The sequence below is a fragment of the Rhinolophus sinicus genome, linkage group LG03 (genome assembly GCF_036562045.2).
Source record: "Rhinolophus sinicus isolate RSC01 linkage group LG03, ASM3656204v1, whole genome shotgun sequence".
In the NCBI taxonomy this organism is placed as follows: domain Eukaryota; kingdom Metazoa; phylum Chordata; class Mammalia; order Chiroptera; family Rhinolophidae; genus Rhinolophus; species Rhinolophus sinicus.
In genome coordinates this window covers 100,123,938-100,138,821 of record NC_133753.1, presented here as the reverse complement: position 1 = coordinate 100,138,821, position 14,884 = coordinate 100,123,938, and the positions used below count along the sequence as shown (strand labels likewise).

Below are 14,884 nucleotides of genomic sequence, written 5' to 3'. Positions count from 1 at the left end.
GGCGGTCCCGCAGCCCCTGGCCCGCAGTCGGGCCCGGGGCAGGCCCGCCCCCGACGCCGAGGCGACCGCGTCGAGCTTGCGAGAGCCGGAGCCAGAGCGCGGGCCGCCGGCACGGACCTCCCCCAGCTCCTCCCGTGGCCGCTGCCGCCGGGTGTGTCCGCCCCCCGGCCCTCCCTCCGGCGCGACGGCCCCCAACGCGGCCGTCCCTCCCGGGGGGTGGCCGTCCTCACCCACGCCCCGCGCACCTGGCGCCCCTCCCTGAAGGGCACGCCGTCCTCCCGGCCAGTTTGCCTCCTTCCCACCCCCGCGCTCCTAACGGTCGTCTCCTGCCCCTCGGAAGCTCGGCCCAGGGCCCCCGGCCTCCCCCGCGCCGCATCCTCCGCCGGGCCCGCGCGGAGGCCCCCGACCCGAATGCCGGGCGCTCCCCAGAGATTCCTTAACGTGTCTCGGGGTTCTTGTCAAAATTAGCTGGGCCCTGCGGGTTTAAAGTCCAAGCGTTGCACGACTGGCTAATGTGGAAGCCTTTTCCCCTTAACCAGAGTACCTCTACTGGGTCTTCACCTGAATTTCCTTTCAGTCAGCAACATTAGTGCTTGGTCATTGGGGTCTCCTTCCTCCCGGTTGCCCAGCCGTGTTAAACAGGTTAGTCTTTTTTTGTCGCCAGGCTTCGCCCTTCCCAGCCCAATCCCCCTGATGCAGCAGCTCCCTGGCCACGGCCCCTTACACTTTCCCTTTTTTTTGAGTTAACTTTAAGGAGACCCTCATCTTGCACCTCTTACCTAGTCGTTACTACAATTCTAGTAAGCTTCCAGCTTTGGTCCATCATAGCGCCAGTCCCTGGGAGATGCTAAATCAATACTTCTTGGCCTAGTCTTTCCTCCAGCCAACCCAGTCTTACTCCCCTCTTGCTGTTCAGTGCTGCTTTCCCAACAATAATCACCCTTTACACTACCTCTCCAACGCCCCTTGGAGCTGACATGATAGTTACAACTTAGCCTCCCACCAAGAGCCCCCTCGTTTGCCTCTGCAGCTCAAACACCATGCGTCCCCTCTGCGGCTCACACTTCGCGAGTTTGCTCTCTGGTTCCTTCATCTGTACTGTCCCCTGTGCAGTCCCAGGTCGCCAACCCTCTAGCTCGTTTTGTTTCCTACATTGTAGGTGTAGCATGTCATTGGGAAAGGTTGGGGCAGATGTGTACTGTATGTTGCTGCCATCGCTGGGGACCAGGGGCCTCAAGTGTCCCATATGGTAATTACAGTCAAGTGAGTTGTGTGCTTAGACCCCTGGTCTGGCTTTTTCAGCCAGTGGATGTATTAGTGTTGTGTGTGATTTGATGGATTAAAAGACCCATTCATCCTCGCTTTTATTTCTGAATTTGGAATAGAGCTGAGAAGGTGAAAAGAGGCAGCTATGTGAAAGATTTTAAAATTTCTCTAATGAGAAATTTAAAATGGCTTGAAACTCACAAAGTATGTTTGAGAGTTTGGGATGGTTCTTGCTGCTTACGTGCCCCTTCTTCAGTTGGATAGTGTCTAGGGACGTCCGGGTCCCCTGCCGTAGCAGCTGCAGCCTCCCTTGTTTTCCCTGGCTGGAACCCAAGACTGGGCAAGTGGGCAAAAGGGATCAAGTGAGGTAAAGTGTGGAATTGCTTTGAAAACTGTTAACTAATAGACATGCCGAGGGGCAGAATTTGTCAGGATGGCTCAGAGAGTAGAGAGCTGGGATAGCTGACCATCCGAGAGGAATGTGGGCTTGCACCCCCTTTTTAAGCCTCTAAGTTCTCATCCTACCATGCTGGGAGAATCTTTCCATCCTGTGAAAGGGCGGAGTCACCTCTAACAGGCTTGGAGCTGGGCGATTGCTCAAATGTTGGGGAATTTGGGATTCTACTTCTGTTAATAGTGGTACCTTTCTGTGCCAAGGCACATTGCTCTGGATTGGGGCTAATTTTAGGGGTGATGGAATGAGGAAATAATGTTCTTAACTTAGTGTGTACTGGGACCGCCTAGTCTCTGAATCTTTGCCTTTTGTGAATTCTGAACCCCAGAGAACAGGCTCCCCTCTTGTTCCCTGAAGCCTGTTGTGAGCACCCAGGACCAGTGTGTGTCCTTTCCCCTTGATTCCGGCAGGGGGCAGCCTTTTAATAGCAATAATTCAGATGCCAGGAGAGTGAGGGTATGCTGAGGTCTGAGAACGAAGAGCCAGTACAGATGAGGCAAGCGGCCTCAGGGCAGGGTAAGCAGTGGGGCTAAGCTGGAATGAGCCTGTGAGGAGGCCCTTAGATCAAGTAGCCAGGAAAGGCCATGTCCCCAGTCCTCTACTGCCTTTCCCACTCTTTCCTTCACTGGAAAGGGATTCAAACGCTTGCCTTTGAGAGTTTGTGATAGAGAAATTTGGGACAGTTTTTTTCAATCTAGTGTTTTCCCAAGGATTTCCCTCTTGGCAGAATCTCATATTTCTCTCATGGGACAGTATAATTATGGAATGATTTCCTTGCTCTTCAGTGGGAGAATGAACTGCAGTAAATGTGGTTTCTGTCGTCTTCCATTCTTCCCCATAAACAGAATAGGATTACCTGTGCTCATGGCATAGAGGAGGGTTTTTCCACCGTGGCACTAGTGACATTTTGAGCCAGATAATTCTCTGTTGTGGGGGCCGACCTGTGTATTGTGGGATTTTAGCAGCATCCCTGGCCTCTACCCATTAGATGCCAGTAGTAATTCCCAGTCATGTCAACCAAAAATGTGTCCAGATTTTGCCAAATGTCCCCTGGGGAGCAGAGTCACCCCCCCCCCCCCCCCAGTTGAGAACAGCTGGCTTCGAGGAAGCATGTGGAAAAGACGCACATATCTGCTTGGAGGGGTGGAAACCATGGGAGGCATGCTTGCTGCTTGTCAAGGAAGCCAGTCAGCCACCAGCTCTGGGACCAATCCTCTCCTGGCTGGGCCCGCCAGGAGACTTGGCCTTTTTCTCCAGCTGCTCCTGTGCTTCCTCTTCCCCCCTGACCGCCTCTCCCTTTGCCTCTGCAGTTTTCTTGCTTTTCACACTGGAAGCCGCTTTCCTCACTTTGCTCCTTACAACCAGGACAGAAAGGTGAAGGCCAGACGTGGAAAGCACCAAGGAGGCCACCTTTGCCACTCCTTGGCAGGGTGGGAGGGTGAGTTGTCCCTTTTCTATTACCCCCTCCCCACAGCAGCCTTCCATGCCACAGGACTCCTGTTCCTCTAGAAGACAGGCTCTTGTGGAGTGAACTGGAGGAGGCTCAGAACAGCCTCTCCTGAGATTTGTTTGAAAAATATGGGGTGTTTTTTGGAATTGGGAAGGCTTAGGTATGTAATAGCTATTCCCAAATGCCATTTTTTCCTAAACCTTTTTAAAATGGTGGTAAAATATAACATATACCTCTTTAAAAAAAAATTTTTTTTAATTGGGGAACAGTGTGTTTCTCCAGGGCCCATGAGCTCTAAGTTGTTGTCCTTCAAACTAGTTGTGGAGGGCGCAGCTCAGCTCCAAGTCCAGTTGCTGTTTTCAATCTTAGTTGCAGGGGCTGCAGCCCACCATCCTGAACCTGCAATATTGCTGTTGAGAACTCGTGCTCTAACCAATTGAACCATCCGGCCGCCCCTCTGGGGGATCAGCAGCGGCTTGTTTTCTTCAGTCTTAGTTGTGGAGGGCGCAGCTCACTGGCCCATGCGGGAATTGAACCGGCAACCCTGGTTCAGAGCTCGCGCTCTAACCATCTGAGCCATCCGGCCGCCCCTAACATATACCATTTTAACCATTTTTAAGTTTACAGCTTTGCAACATTAAAGACGTTCACATCGTTCGGCCATCACCACCATCCTGTCCAGAACTGTTTCATTTGCCCCATTTCAGCTGAAACTCTGTACCCGTTAAACAGCAACTCCCCACTCCCCTTGCCCCATAGCCCTGGCCCCCACCATTCTACTTAAGATCTTGTCTCTTTGAATTTGACTCTTCTAGTAATCTCATAAGAGGAATCATACAATATCTGTTCTATTGTGACTGGCTCGTTTCACTTAGCATAATGTCTTCAAGTTTCATCCATTGGCCAAATTACATAAGGATTGTAGTGTAGAAAGAATTAACCTTACTCTGCTGTCCTTGGAGTCCTACTTGAATTCCGTGAAAGGAAGAGCTTTCAACAGACTTGTCTTCTTGTTCCGTCTGGTAGAAACCCTTCTTCCTTCCTTCCCAGAGTTGTGGAGTCTTAGAGTTGATGGGCATCGTGGAGGCGCTCCGGTCCAACCTCCCCCCCAGCCACTGAGGGAACCCTTGCGCAGCCCCCTGAGACCCTGTCTGCTCGTCCTCTGCTCGGTACCGCCAGGGATGCGCTGCCTCCTGAGAATCTCCTCTGCTGATCCTTAGAGGGACAGGTCACTGCCACCACTGCCACTTCATTCAGTCTCAGTAACTGACTGTATTTCTACTTTATGGTAAGGGGCCTTCTTCCTAGCTTGTATCTTAATAATGTTGTTCCCTTCTTGGCTCTTTGTACTTGTGCTTGGGCTCTTCCAGGTCCAGGGAAGGGGCCTGGGTGTTGGTTCCTGTTTGGTAAACCAGTCCATGGGTGTGCTGGCTGGATTCTCCTGCCTGCAGCCTTCAGTGTGTGCCCCACCTTTGGCTCTGGAATAGCATCCCCACCCCAATTCCCCTGAACTGGGTTTCTCTCAAAACTGAGTCTCTGGATTCTAGCCACCAATAGCCAGCTCTGAGATTTTTCAGGAGGGAAGTAATTTTCCGCCCAGATTAATTTCTAATCCTTCTCTCCATAACCTTTCCTCTTTAAAATATTTGTGGTTCCAGTGGTTGGTTTGTCTGTTTGGTTGTTTTTGTTTTATCTTTGTCCTGAACGTCCATGCAAACTTTAGATACCCCCTTACTGAATATTCCGCGATGCAGGAAAGAGTGCTGAGATCCAGAGAGGTGCCGTGTGTGTTCTCTGCCACACCTCCAGCACCTCAGACATGCTTTGCTAAGTGAATTAACTGCTCGTGAGGCCAAATGTGGGGGACAGAGATGAGCAGGAGCAGGGGCTGTGGTCCCTATTATACAGGACAGAGGAGGGCTAGAAGCAGGGAGGGCCGTCTGACCCATTCATTTAACCCACCTTCTTCTTCTCCTCACCTCTCGTTAAGGGTCTTGCCCAAATGTGAAGGTCCTTCCCCAGGTACCACTGCGGTCACACCAACGTCCAGTAGCTTGGGGACCCTGGTTCACTCCAGCATAGACTCCTGCCTGAAGAGAGTCGGGCCACCACTCTAACTGCTTCCTGGGGTAAGGCTGCCAGGTGAGTCTGGGGTGAGGGAGGGGCTCCTACAGAAGCTCAAAGGGGCTCTGGCTGCCCTGTTTCCTTCCTCCCTCAGGTCTTCTCTCTTTGGTTAACTCTTTGGTTATTAACTCATGGTGTGAGTAGCATGTGGGTGGTTTAGGTGAGTCCTTTTAGACCCGTTACTGTGCCCACCAAGGTGAGGACATAGTCCTCGTCCTCTCAGGGTTGTTTGGGTGCATTGTTTCTAAGCCCAGTGTCCCCCATGTCTCCACAGGTGTTTGGAGAGTGAACGCCAGGTCCCCTCATCCCTGTTCATCTCCGACCTTTAGGACACGCTCAGCTTCACAATGGCAGCAGAGACCCTCAACTTTGGGCCTGAGTGGTGAGTCAGATGTGCTGTGGGTGGCATGGGGAAGCTGGGAAGAATAGGGTTGCTCAGACACCTGTCTTTCTCCTTCCCTGTGTCCCTTCTCTAGGCTGAGGGCACTGTCAAGCGGTGGCAGCGTGGCCTCCCCACCCCCATCCCCCGCCATGCCCAAGTACAAGCTGGCCGACTATCGCTATGGGCGAGAGGAGATGCTGGCCCTCTACGTCAAGGAGAACAAGGTAGGGGGTGGCTCAGGGTGGGGTATGTGGCCCAGTTGCCCGTGTGGCCTCAGCCAGTGGACAGGGCCCAGAAGCATGTGGTGTCTTGGCCCGCCTGCCCCTTTGACAGGTGCCCGATGAGCTGCAGGACAAGGAATTTGCTGCGGTGCTACAGGAAGAGCCGCTGCAGCCCCTGGCACTGGAGCCTCTGACCGAGGAGGAGCAGGTGGGGCCGGGCTGGGCGACTGCAGGCTGGCGTGCGGGGGCTCCACCTTTGTGGGGGGCTGGAGTTGGGAAGACAGGTGGTGGAGGGTGCAGTTCTGGACAGGGTGGGGGTGGTCAGGTGCCTGGGTCCTCACTCCCACCCCTGGCTCCCTCCTCAGAGAAACTTCTCCCTGTCAGTGAACAGTGTGGCTGTGCTGAGGCTGATGGGGAAAGGGGCTGGCCCCCCCCCAGGCGGCGCCTCCCGTGGCAGGGGCAGCACGCGGAGCCGAGGTAGGGGGTGATGATGTATTGTGGGGACAGCAGAGGCCGGGCCTGTGGTCTTGAGGATGTGCAGAGATGATCTGGCATGTTTCCCGTGTGTGTCTCATTCCTTCTCCAGGCCGTGGCCGTGGTGACAGTTGCTTTTACCAAAGAAGCATTGAAGAAGGCGAAGGGGCCTTTGGTCGGAACCCCCGGGAGATCCAGCGTAGCCAGAGTTGGGATGACAGGTGCAGGCTGGAAGGAGGGGGCATAGCAGCAGAGCAGAGAGAAGCCCCGGGGTTAGATCCAGAGTCCCATGGAGGGTCTAGGTTTTGTCATTAGAGGGCAACAGAAGACCTACTAAATAAGCCTTGGCTAGAGATCGTTCTCTCTGCCCTCTAACCCTTGTGGTCCTGCCCTTCTGATTCTCTCAATCCCCCTTGGGCTCCCTCCCTAGCCTGACTTTTCCCTAGTCCCCTGTTCCCTCCCTCCCTTCACCTTTCTCAGGACAAAATGGACAGGTATACAGAGATCCCGCAGGTCGGGGAGGGGAAGCTGTCCTCCTTTGACCAACACCTGTCTCTCCTGCAGAGGCGAGAGGCGGTTTGAGAAGTCGGCCAGGAGGGATGGAGGTATGGATAGTGGTGAGGGTGGTGCTAGACCCTGAAGGTCATTGAGAGGGGGAGGGGAGACTGAAATGGGTGGCCCCAGTGAGGGGATGTTTCCTGAGGGAGGTAGGGGAGCAGCAGGGCTCGGGGCTGGGCTCCTTTTTACCAGCGAGGTTTATAGTAGGAGTCTTCCAGGGACCATGGCTGCCACTCTGCTGACTGTGTCTTCCCCTGTTCCCAAGCACGATCCGGGTTTGAGGACGGAGGGGCTGGCCTGAGGAAGGAACATGCCCGCTCAGATAGCGAGAACTGGCGTTCTCTCCGGGAGGAGCAAGAGGAGGAGGAGGAGGGCAGCTGGAGACTTGGGGCAGGACCCCGTCGAGATGGCGACCGCTGGCGCTCAGCCAGCCCTGGTGAGATTGGGGCCAGATGGGCCTTGTGGGGGGTAGGGTGGGGCATAAAGAACTTCCTGGGCCCAGGGCTCCTGTGGCCGGGTGGAGGGAGCCAAAAGCTTTCTGGAGCGGGGTGGGTTGGGTTGCAGTCCTGGAAAGCTTGGGGGTCTTGTGGGCAGCAGAAGAGTGGAGCCTCTGGCTTGACAGGGGTACTGATTCTCCTCCTCTACCTTTTCCTGCCCAGATGGTGGCCCCCGCTCTGCTGGCTGGCGAGAACATGGGGACCGGCGTCGCAAGTTTGAGTTTGATTTGCGAGGGGATCGAGGAGGGTGTGGTGAAGAGGAGGGGCGGGTGGGTGGGGGCAGCTCTCACCTCCGGAGGTGCCGAGGGCCTGACGGCTTTGACGACGACAAGGACGGGCTCCCAGAGTGGTGCCTGGACGATGAGGATGAAGAAATGGGCACCTTCGATGCCTCGGGGGCCTTCTTGCCTCTCAAGGTATCTGTGAGGAAGCCGGGGGAAACTTTTATTAGAGTTTGGCGGGAACCTGCCCTCTTCCTGCCAACTGTTTATCCTCTGCCTCCTCACCTCCCATTGTATCCTCTAACCCCATGCAGAAGGGCCCCAAGGAGCCCATTCCTGAGGAGCAGGAGCTTGACTTCCAGGGTCTGGAGGAAGAGGAGGAAGAACCCTCCGAAGGGTTGGACGAGGAGGGGCCTGAAGCAGGTAAGCCTGCAGGGTGGGGCCAGGAGAAAGCCTGAGAGCCTGGGGCTGGCATAGGGCTCCCTCCGGCTGGGCACTGGCTGTCCACCCACCTTTAGGAGAAAGCTGCTTAGAAATGTGAGAAAGGCAGGTGCTGACAGGTGTGGGGAGGAACCCGGAAACAGCAGGGCTGCATCTAAGGCAGCATGTCAGATAAAAATCAGGCGTCATCCAAATGAGCTCTGCCAGCCCCTTGGAGTATTAAACCTAGAGTATTGTGCGTGCAGCCCTGGGCAGTGCTGTGGACACCGTGCACCTGTGGCCTATGTTGCAGGGAAAAAGGGGTGCAAAGGGGGGTTGTGGTGTTGAGTTACTGAGTGTTAGTCGTGCTGACCAAAGGGAAGTATGTCGACTCAATACTCAATACAGGTGGGAGTCAGAGGCCTGAGATCTGGCCACACATGGAAGGTTTGTGCTAAATTGTCTTAAAGGCCTTCCAGTTCTTTGCTTTTGAATCCTGGTAATTACCTTTCCCTTCAGGTGGGAAGGAACTGACTCCACTGCCGCCTCCAGAGGAGAAGTCTAGCTCCCCATCCCCACTGGCTACCTTGGGCCCACTCTGGGGAGCTAATGGGGACGGAGGAGACGCTGTGGAGAAAGACCTGCCAGCTGCTGAAGGTAGCCAGAGGGTGGGGCCACCCTTTCTCTGGAGCCAAGGGCTGGTGGGGAAAACACTCCCCTTCTTTGTGGAGCCCACAAGGGTGGCGCCCACAAGGGTAGAACCCTCTTTTTTGGAATAATGGTAGATAGGGAGATGTCTCGCCCCTTCTATGGACCCCGCCCCATTCTACCTTCTTTTCGTTGCTCCTTCTAGGAGATGATTTGAGGGGAATGCAGCTGAGTCCTGGGATGGGCTCACCCCCTGGCCCACCTGGAGATCTGGAAGATGATGAAGGCTTGAAGCACCTCCAGCAGGTTGGGAGGGAGCAGGGGGCCTAAGAAGGCTCTAGGGCCTTCCCCTGTAGGGGGACAGAAAGCCATTGTTCCTTCTGTCCTTGCCTAGGTTCCAAGCTTTTCCCTAGCTATCCTGCTGTGTCCAGCTGACCCCATCCCCACCTTAGCCCCAGCCCCGTTTTGTGTTGCTGTGATTGGGCAGTTGAGCCTTCCCTTTCTCCCTGGGCTCCCAGGAGGCAGAGAAGCTTGTGGCATCCCTACAGGACAGCTCTCTGGAGGAAGAGCAGTTCACGGCCGCCATGCAGGCCCAGGGCCTGCGCCACTCTGCAGCTGCCACTGCCCTCCCCCTCAGCCACGGTGCAGCCCGGAAGTGGTTCTACAAGGATCCACAGGGGGAGATCCAAGGTGGCTGTGAGGAGTAGGGGGCATGCAGGAGGGGCTGCTGGGGCAGGGGCACACCACTGTTCTCTTTCAGGGCTTCTCTGGCACACCTTTCTGATTGCAACCCCACCCCACCCCCTTCCCGGTCCAGGACCCTTCACCACGCAGGAGATGGCGGAGTGGTTCCAAGCAGGCTACTTCTCCATGGCCCTGCTTGTAAAGCGTGGCTGTGATGAGGGCTTTCAGCCACTGGGTGAGGTGATCAAGATGTGGGGTCGTGTGCCCTTTGCCCCGGGGCCCTCGCCACCCCCACTGCTGGTGAGCATCCCCACCTTTGCAAGGAGCAGGGAGGGGAGGTGGGAGCTTGATGGAGGTCAGCGGGGAGTGTGGAGCACGAGGTCGAAGCTGTGGGAATGCTTTTGCCCCCACTCAGGGCAACATGGACCAGGAGCGGCTGAAGAAGCAACAGGAGCTGGCAGCAGTGGCCTTGTACCAGCAGCTGCAGCACCAGCAATTTCTTCAACTGGTCAACAGGTACCGGGGCCTAGAAGAGCTTCTAAGTAGGGACAGGCACTGGCTGTGTTGGCCTGCACCCCCTCAATCTGTCCTCCTCTCTACAGCCGCTCCCTCCAGCAGTGTGGGCTCCGGGAAAAGGCGGCTCTGGGGGACCTGACGCCACCGCAGCAGCAGCAGCTCACCGCCTTCCTGCAGCAGCTCCAAGCTCTCAAACCCCCCAGGTCTGTGGGCTGTTCTCTGTCAAATCAGTCTTCCCTTGGCTGTGTGCGTGTATGAGCCCTCAGGATATGTAAAGTGGGGAGATGGGGCAGCCCGGGTGCTGAGAATCAGTGCTTTGCTCCTCAGAGGTGGGGACCAGAACCTGCTCCCGACGATGAACCGTTCCTTGTCGGTGCCGGATTCAGGCTCCCTCTGGGACATACATACCTCAGCCTCATCACAGTCAGGTACAGTGTGGCCTCCCCAGCGGGCTGTTGGGGGCGTAGGGGGCCCAGGGGCTGTGCCTGCTGCTCAAGCTGCTTCAGCCCAGGGGGCCTGAGCTTGCTCCTGCAAGTGCCTTTGCCTCCTGCAGGCGGTGAGGCCAGTCTTTGGGACATACCAATTAACTCTTCGACTCAGGGTCCAATTCTAGAACAACTCCAGCTGCAACATAAAGTGAGTAGGCATCCTGGGGCTGGAACCCTTGGGTGTGAAGGGCGGGACTGAGGCCGGGAAGGCCAGGTGCCCCCAGGTCTGACGTGGGATCATGACTGTCAGTTCCAAGAGCGCAGAGAAGTGGAGCTCAGGGCTAAGAGGGAGGAGGAGGAGCGAAAGCGCCGTGAGGAGAAGCGGCGGCAGCAGCAGCAGCAGCAGCAGGAGGAGCAGAAGCGGCGGCAGGAGGAAGAGGAGCTGTTTCGGCGCAAGCAGGTGGGTGCCCTGCCGCGCCCCTGACCTGCTGGGCCTGAGCGTGGGGGCAGGCTGCTGGCCCTCACTGTCTTCGCTGGTTCAGGTGCGGCAGCAGGAGCTGCTGCTGAAGCTGCTGCAGCAGCAGCAGGCGGTGGCCTCCGTCCCAGTGCCCCCTGCACCCAGCTCCCCGCCCCCACTGTGGGCCGGCCTGGCCAAGCAAGGACTTTCCATGAAGACGCTGCTTGAGCTGCAGCTGGAGGGCGAGCGACAGCTGCATAAGCAGCCCCCGCCTCGGGAACCATCACGGGCCCAGGCCCCCAACCACCGTGTGGTGAGCAGTCTGGGCCCTTCTTTCACCTGACTTGTAGCTTTTAGGCCCTCAGGAACCCTTCCATTCAGCTCCCAAGGTGCCCCAGGGATGCGGTGGGGATCGTTGGTCCATATTTGCCCCCCTTTGACACATAAATGAGTCTTCCCACTTAGCTTTCTTGAGTATGGGTGTCCCTGTTCGGGCCACCCTGACTTCCTGCCATCTGTAGCAGCTTGGGGGCCTGGGCACTGCCCCCCTGAACCAGTGGGTATCTGAGGCTGGGCCGCTGTGGGGCGGGCCCGACAAGAGTGGGGGCAGCAGCAGCGGCTTGGGGCTCTGGGAGGACACCCTCAAGACCAGCGGGAGCCTGGCCCGTAGCCTGGGCCTGAAGAACAGCCGGAGCAGCCCTTCTCTCAGGTGGGTGCCAGGGCCGCAGGGTCCGGGCTCGGGCCAGGATGGAAGGATGTAGAACACCGGAGCTGATCTCTTGCCTCTCATTCACCCTTGTCCCGCTCAGTGACTCCTATAGCCACTTGTCAGGTCGGCCTGTGCGCAAAAAGACCGAGGAGGAAGAGAAGCTGCTGAAGCTGTTACAGGGCATCCCCAGGCCCCAGGATGGCTTCACCCAGTGGTGTGAGCAGATGCTACACACACTGAGCACCACAGGCAGCCTGGATGGTACGGGTGTCAGACCGTGGGAAGCTGGGCTGACGCAGGGGTGCAGACCTTCATCAGGTGGGCACTGACAGCCCCTATCCTGCCCCATAGTACCCATGGCTGTAGCGATCCTCAAGGAGGTGGAATCCCCCTATGATGTCCACGATTATATCCGTTCCTGCCTGGGGGACACGCTGGAAGCCAAAGAATTTGCCAAACAATTCCTGGAGCGGAGGGCTAAGCAGAAAGCCAGCCAACAACGGCAGCAGCAGCAGGTGAGCTTTCACAGCCCCACTCAGGTGAGGGTGAGGTCACCAGGCGCCCTCCTGACTCCCCCTCCCTCTCTGGTGCCTGGCAGGAGGCTTGGCTGAGCAGTGGCTCCCTGCAGACGGCCTTTCAGACCAACCATAGCACCAAACTTGGCCCTGGGGAGGGCAGCAAGGCCAAGAGGCGGGCACTGATGCTGCACTCGGACCCTAGCATCTTGGGTATGTTTTAGGGGTGGGACCAGTTAGGAGGCTCCTTCCTCAGCATGGAGCAGTTGCCTGGGGCTGAAAGAGCTCAAACCCAGCTTCTTCTGGCTTCAGGGTACTCCCTGCACGGACCTTCTGGTGAGATTGAGAGCGTGGATGACTACTGACCAGCCCATCCCACCAGCCCCCTGGGCTGTAGGCCAGGAGCAGCAACAGCAGCTTGGACCCTTGGGTCCCCAGTCTGCAGGCTCCCAACAAGGAGCATAGGAGGAAGCAGGGGCAGGGTCCCCAGCACTTGTTACAAACCACACAATGCACCTTAACTCACCCACCACGAGGCACTTTACAGATTGGGGGGAAGGGTTTTTTTTTTCCTTTTTAAAAAATTTTAAACAACATTGAAGAAAACGTTAGGAGAGAGAAAAAAAATTGTTAAAAACTAGACTCTAATCACCCCTTTCCCCTCTGGGGGTTTTGGGGGTGACAGTGGAAGGTCCATGGAGTTTTGGGTTTTTTGGTTTGTTTTTTAAGAAAAAGGAAAAACAATGAAAAAAAGGTTAGGAGGCTGAAAGAAAAAAAACACACTGTTATTTTGGGGCAGTGGGGACATGCCCCCACAGATCTGTCCTGCCTGGCCCCCAAGGCTGCACTTACCCTCCCTGCCCCACCAGGTGGGCCATTGGGGTAACTGGAAGCTGGGGTGCCAGCAGTTTGCACAGCAAGGCCCCCTTAACCCCGCCAGCCGGACCTCTGTGAATGGCCCCCTTGTTGCTGTGACTGGCAGAGGTGTCTGGGATTGGGGCCAAAGGAGCCCCTTGGCTTTGCTGCTTTAGGGGAAAGTTGCACAAATGGGCTGTGCCATCTCCCCTCCCCAGGTGGCTGATGGGGTAGATGGCAGAGGGCCGGCCTGGTGCCAACCTCATCTGGCTGTCAGGGCAGCAGAACTTCCACTCTGGCCCTGGTGAGGGGGTTCCCCTCCGCTGCCATTGGGGGGATGACCTGGGTGTGAAGCTGAAAGCCCCAGCTCCCTGCCTTGCCACATGAATGTATTCTTCGGGCCACAAGCCCCTGCTGTGTCCCCTGCCTCAGCCTTGAGTGAGGTGGGGGCAGAGCAGTTCCTCCAGGAGCTGGGGAGAGGCACCCCTTAATGACTGTTTCTCCTGTGAAAAGGGGGCTAGAGGAGAGGCCCAGGAGGCCGAGAGTGGGCAGCTGGGGGCTTCAGTTGCAGTGTGGGGGCTGTTAGAAGGGAGCCCCCCACCTGCAGCCAGCTGGCTGTGTACCCCTCCATTGACCAAACTGGAGAGGAGTGGCCTCTCCCCTCCCTGCTCCCCTGATGAGTTTTTAATGTTGGGTAAGGTGGGGGGGTCAAGAATAGAAGTGTCTGTCTCCTGAGTGGGCGGCAGTCCTTCTCCTGCTCACCGACTACGTATTCCCAATCACCTGCCTGGGTTTGTCTCCATTCCTGGTTTGGTTTTTTCCCTTGTACCTTTTGGGTTTCTCATCTAATCTCTCCTGTTGACCTCATTGCTCAGAGTGCAGTATTAGGGCAGGACTCTGCCGCTGCCTCCCCTCCATGAATGTATCTATCCTTCCTGCCCTGGGGAAACGGGGAGTGGCCCCAGTTTTCTTTCCCCATCCATCCCCGGAGACCACATTTTTTTTTTTTTTGCACCAAAGTGGCAACTGGGTCAGTGTTTGGGGGATAAAGCTGGCCTTGGGGGGTGGAGGGACTCCCTCCACCTGCTTCTCCCTGGTTTCAACAGTGTTAGCATCCGTGAAAAGACAATATTCTCTCTAAAGCAATAAGGGGATGATGGGCCAGGGGGAAATGACTTGCTGCTGCTGGCCCCCCAGCTCCCCGTTTCCTTGCGCCAGTATTTGGCGGCATTAGAGGTGTGGGGGGAGTACTGTTGTGACTGAATGTAACTGCCCCCACCCCTGCCGCAGCCAATGCAGGGGGAGGGGGGATGACACTCTTCCCCTCTCTTCCTTCCCCTTACCCCCAGCTAAAGAGACTTTGAACTTAGGGGGCCCTTGAGCCTGGAGAGGCCTTAACCCTGTGAGGAAGTGTAGGGGGAGCCCTCTCCCACCCCATCCCCTTCTGAGAGTGGTAAATGTTTACAAGCCCCTGAGCCCCCCAGCCCAGGGACTCAGCCCCTATTGCTGTCCTTTCCCAGCCCATCTTCCTGGGCCCCGGCTGCTCTCCCACCCTTCCCAGAGTTGGGGTGGGTGCAGGGGCCATTCTGTAATCCCTTGTCTGCCTTGTACCTACAATCTCCCCGACCCCATGACTTACCCTTCTACCTACCCCTGCCCCTGTAAATATGTCCCCCAATAAAACTTGGTGTGTGTTCCCTTCTGCTTCTGCATCTTTTCTTGGGGGAGGGGGGACACGGGGGAGGAGAAGCACAAAACTGGGAAGGAAGTCCAAGAGCTGCTGGCAGAGCGGTCAGCCTGACCCAGCCAGACACGAGTGGTAGCCGTGCACTTAGGAAGAACACCTATGGCCCCACAGGGCACAAGGTCCTTCCTGCTGCCTGTGACTCCAGCTTTGGTCAGAAAGAGTGGGATTTCTTTCCTCTCTGGCCCTCTCCTTGGTGGAGCCCCACACCCTCCAGCTGATGTGCCCTCTGGGACAGACCCAAAGTGAGAAAGACAAGCA

The 14,884-nt window shown here is 56.5% G+C and overlaps 1 protein-coding gene across 4 annotated transcripts; it reads left to right on the top strand.

The window, feature by feature from the left end:
- Positions 1-37: 37 nt before the first annotated feature.
- GIGYF1 (GRB10 interacting GYF protein 1) lies at positions 38-14,577 on the top strand. Of its 4 annotated transcripts, none has more exons than XM_074328346.1 (28): positions 38-642; positions 3,031-3,158; positions 4,221-4,458; positions 5,161-5,312; positions 5,624-5,676; positions 5,771-5,900; positions 6,010-6,105; positions 6,263-6,374; positions 6,484-6,592; positions 6,936-6,976; positions 7,195-7,365; positions 7,589-7,842; positions 7,962-8,070; positions 8,587-8,724; positions 8,921-9,021; positions 9,234-9,405; positions 9,533-9,699; positions 9,815-9,915; positions 10,002-10,118; positions 10,243-10,343; positions 10,469-10,551; positions 10,654-10,803; positions 10,886-11,113; positions 11,322-11,509; positions 11,610-11,770; positions 11,861-12,024; positions 12,108-12,237; positions 12,337-14,577. In XM_074328346.1, the coding sequence occupies exons 5-28, from the start codon at positions 5,642-5,644 to the stop codon at positions 12,387-12,389; spliced, it is 3,111 nt and encodes a 1,036-aa protein (XP_074184447.1). In that variant the 5' UTR covers positions 38-642; positions 3,031-3,158; positions 4,221-4,458; positions 5,161-5,312; positions 5,624-5,641; the 3' UTR covers positions 12,390-14,577. The 4 variants fall into 4 exon arrangements, with proteins under 4 accessions (XP_074184447.1, XP_074184448.1, XP_019608312.2 ...); XM_074328347.1 differs by having other exon boundaries at positions 5,569-5,676; positions 11,325-11,509; XM_019752753.2 differs by having other exon boundaries at positions 40-642; positions 5,569-5,676.
- The last annotated feature ends 307 nt before the right edge of the window (positions 14,578-14,884 follow it).

Bases quoted from the DNA above. Each gene is read 5' to 3' on its own strand.
- GIGYF1 (XM_074328346.1), top strand. From the start codon at position 5,642: ATGGCAGCAGAGACCCTCAACTTTGGGCCTGAGTG. The intron at 6,977-7,194 runs GTATGGATAGTG...CCTGTTCCCAAG, and splicing joins GTCGGCCAGGAGGGATGGAG to CACGATCCGGGTTTGAGGAC. The intron at 10,119-10,242 runs GTCTGTGGGCTG...TTTGCTCCTCAG, and splicing joins CAAGCTCTCAAACCCCCCAG to AGGTGGGGACCAGAACCTGC.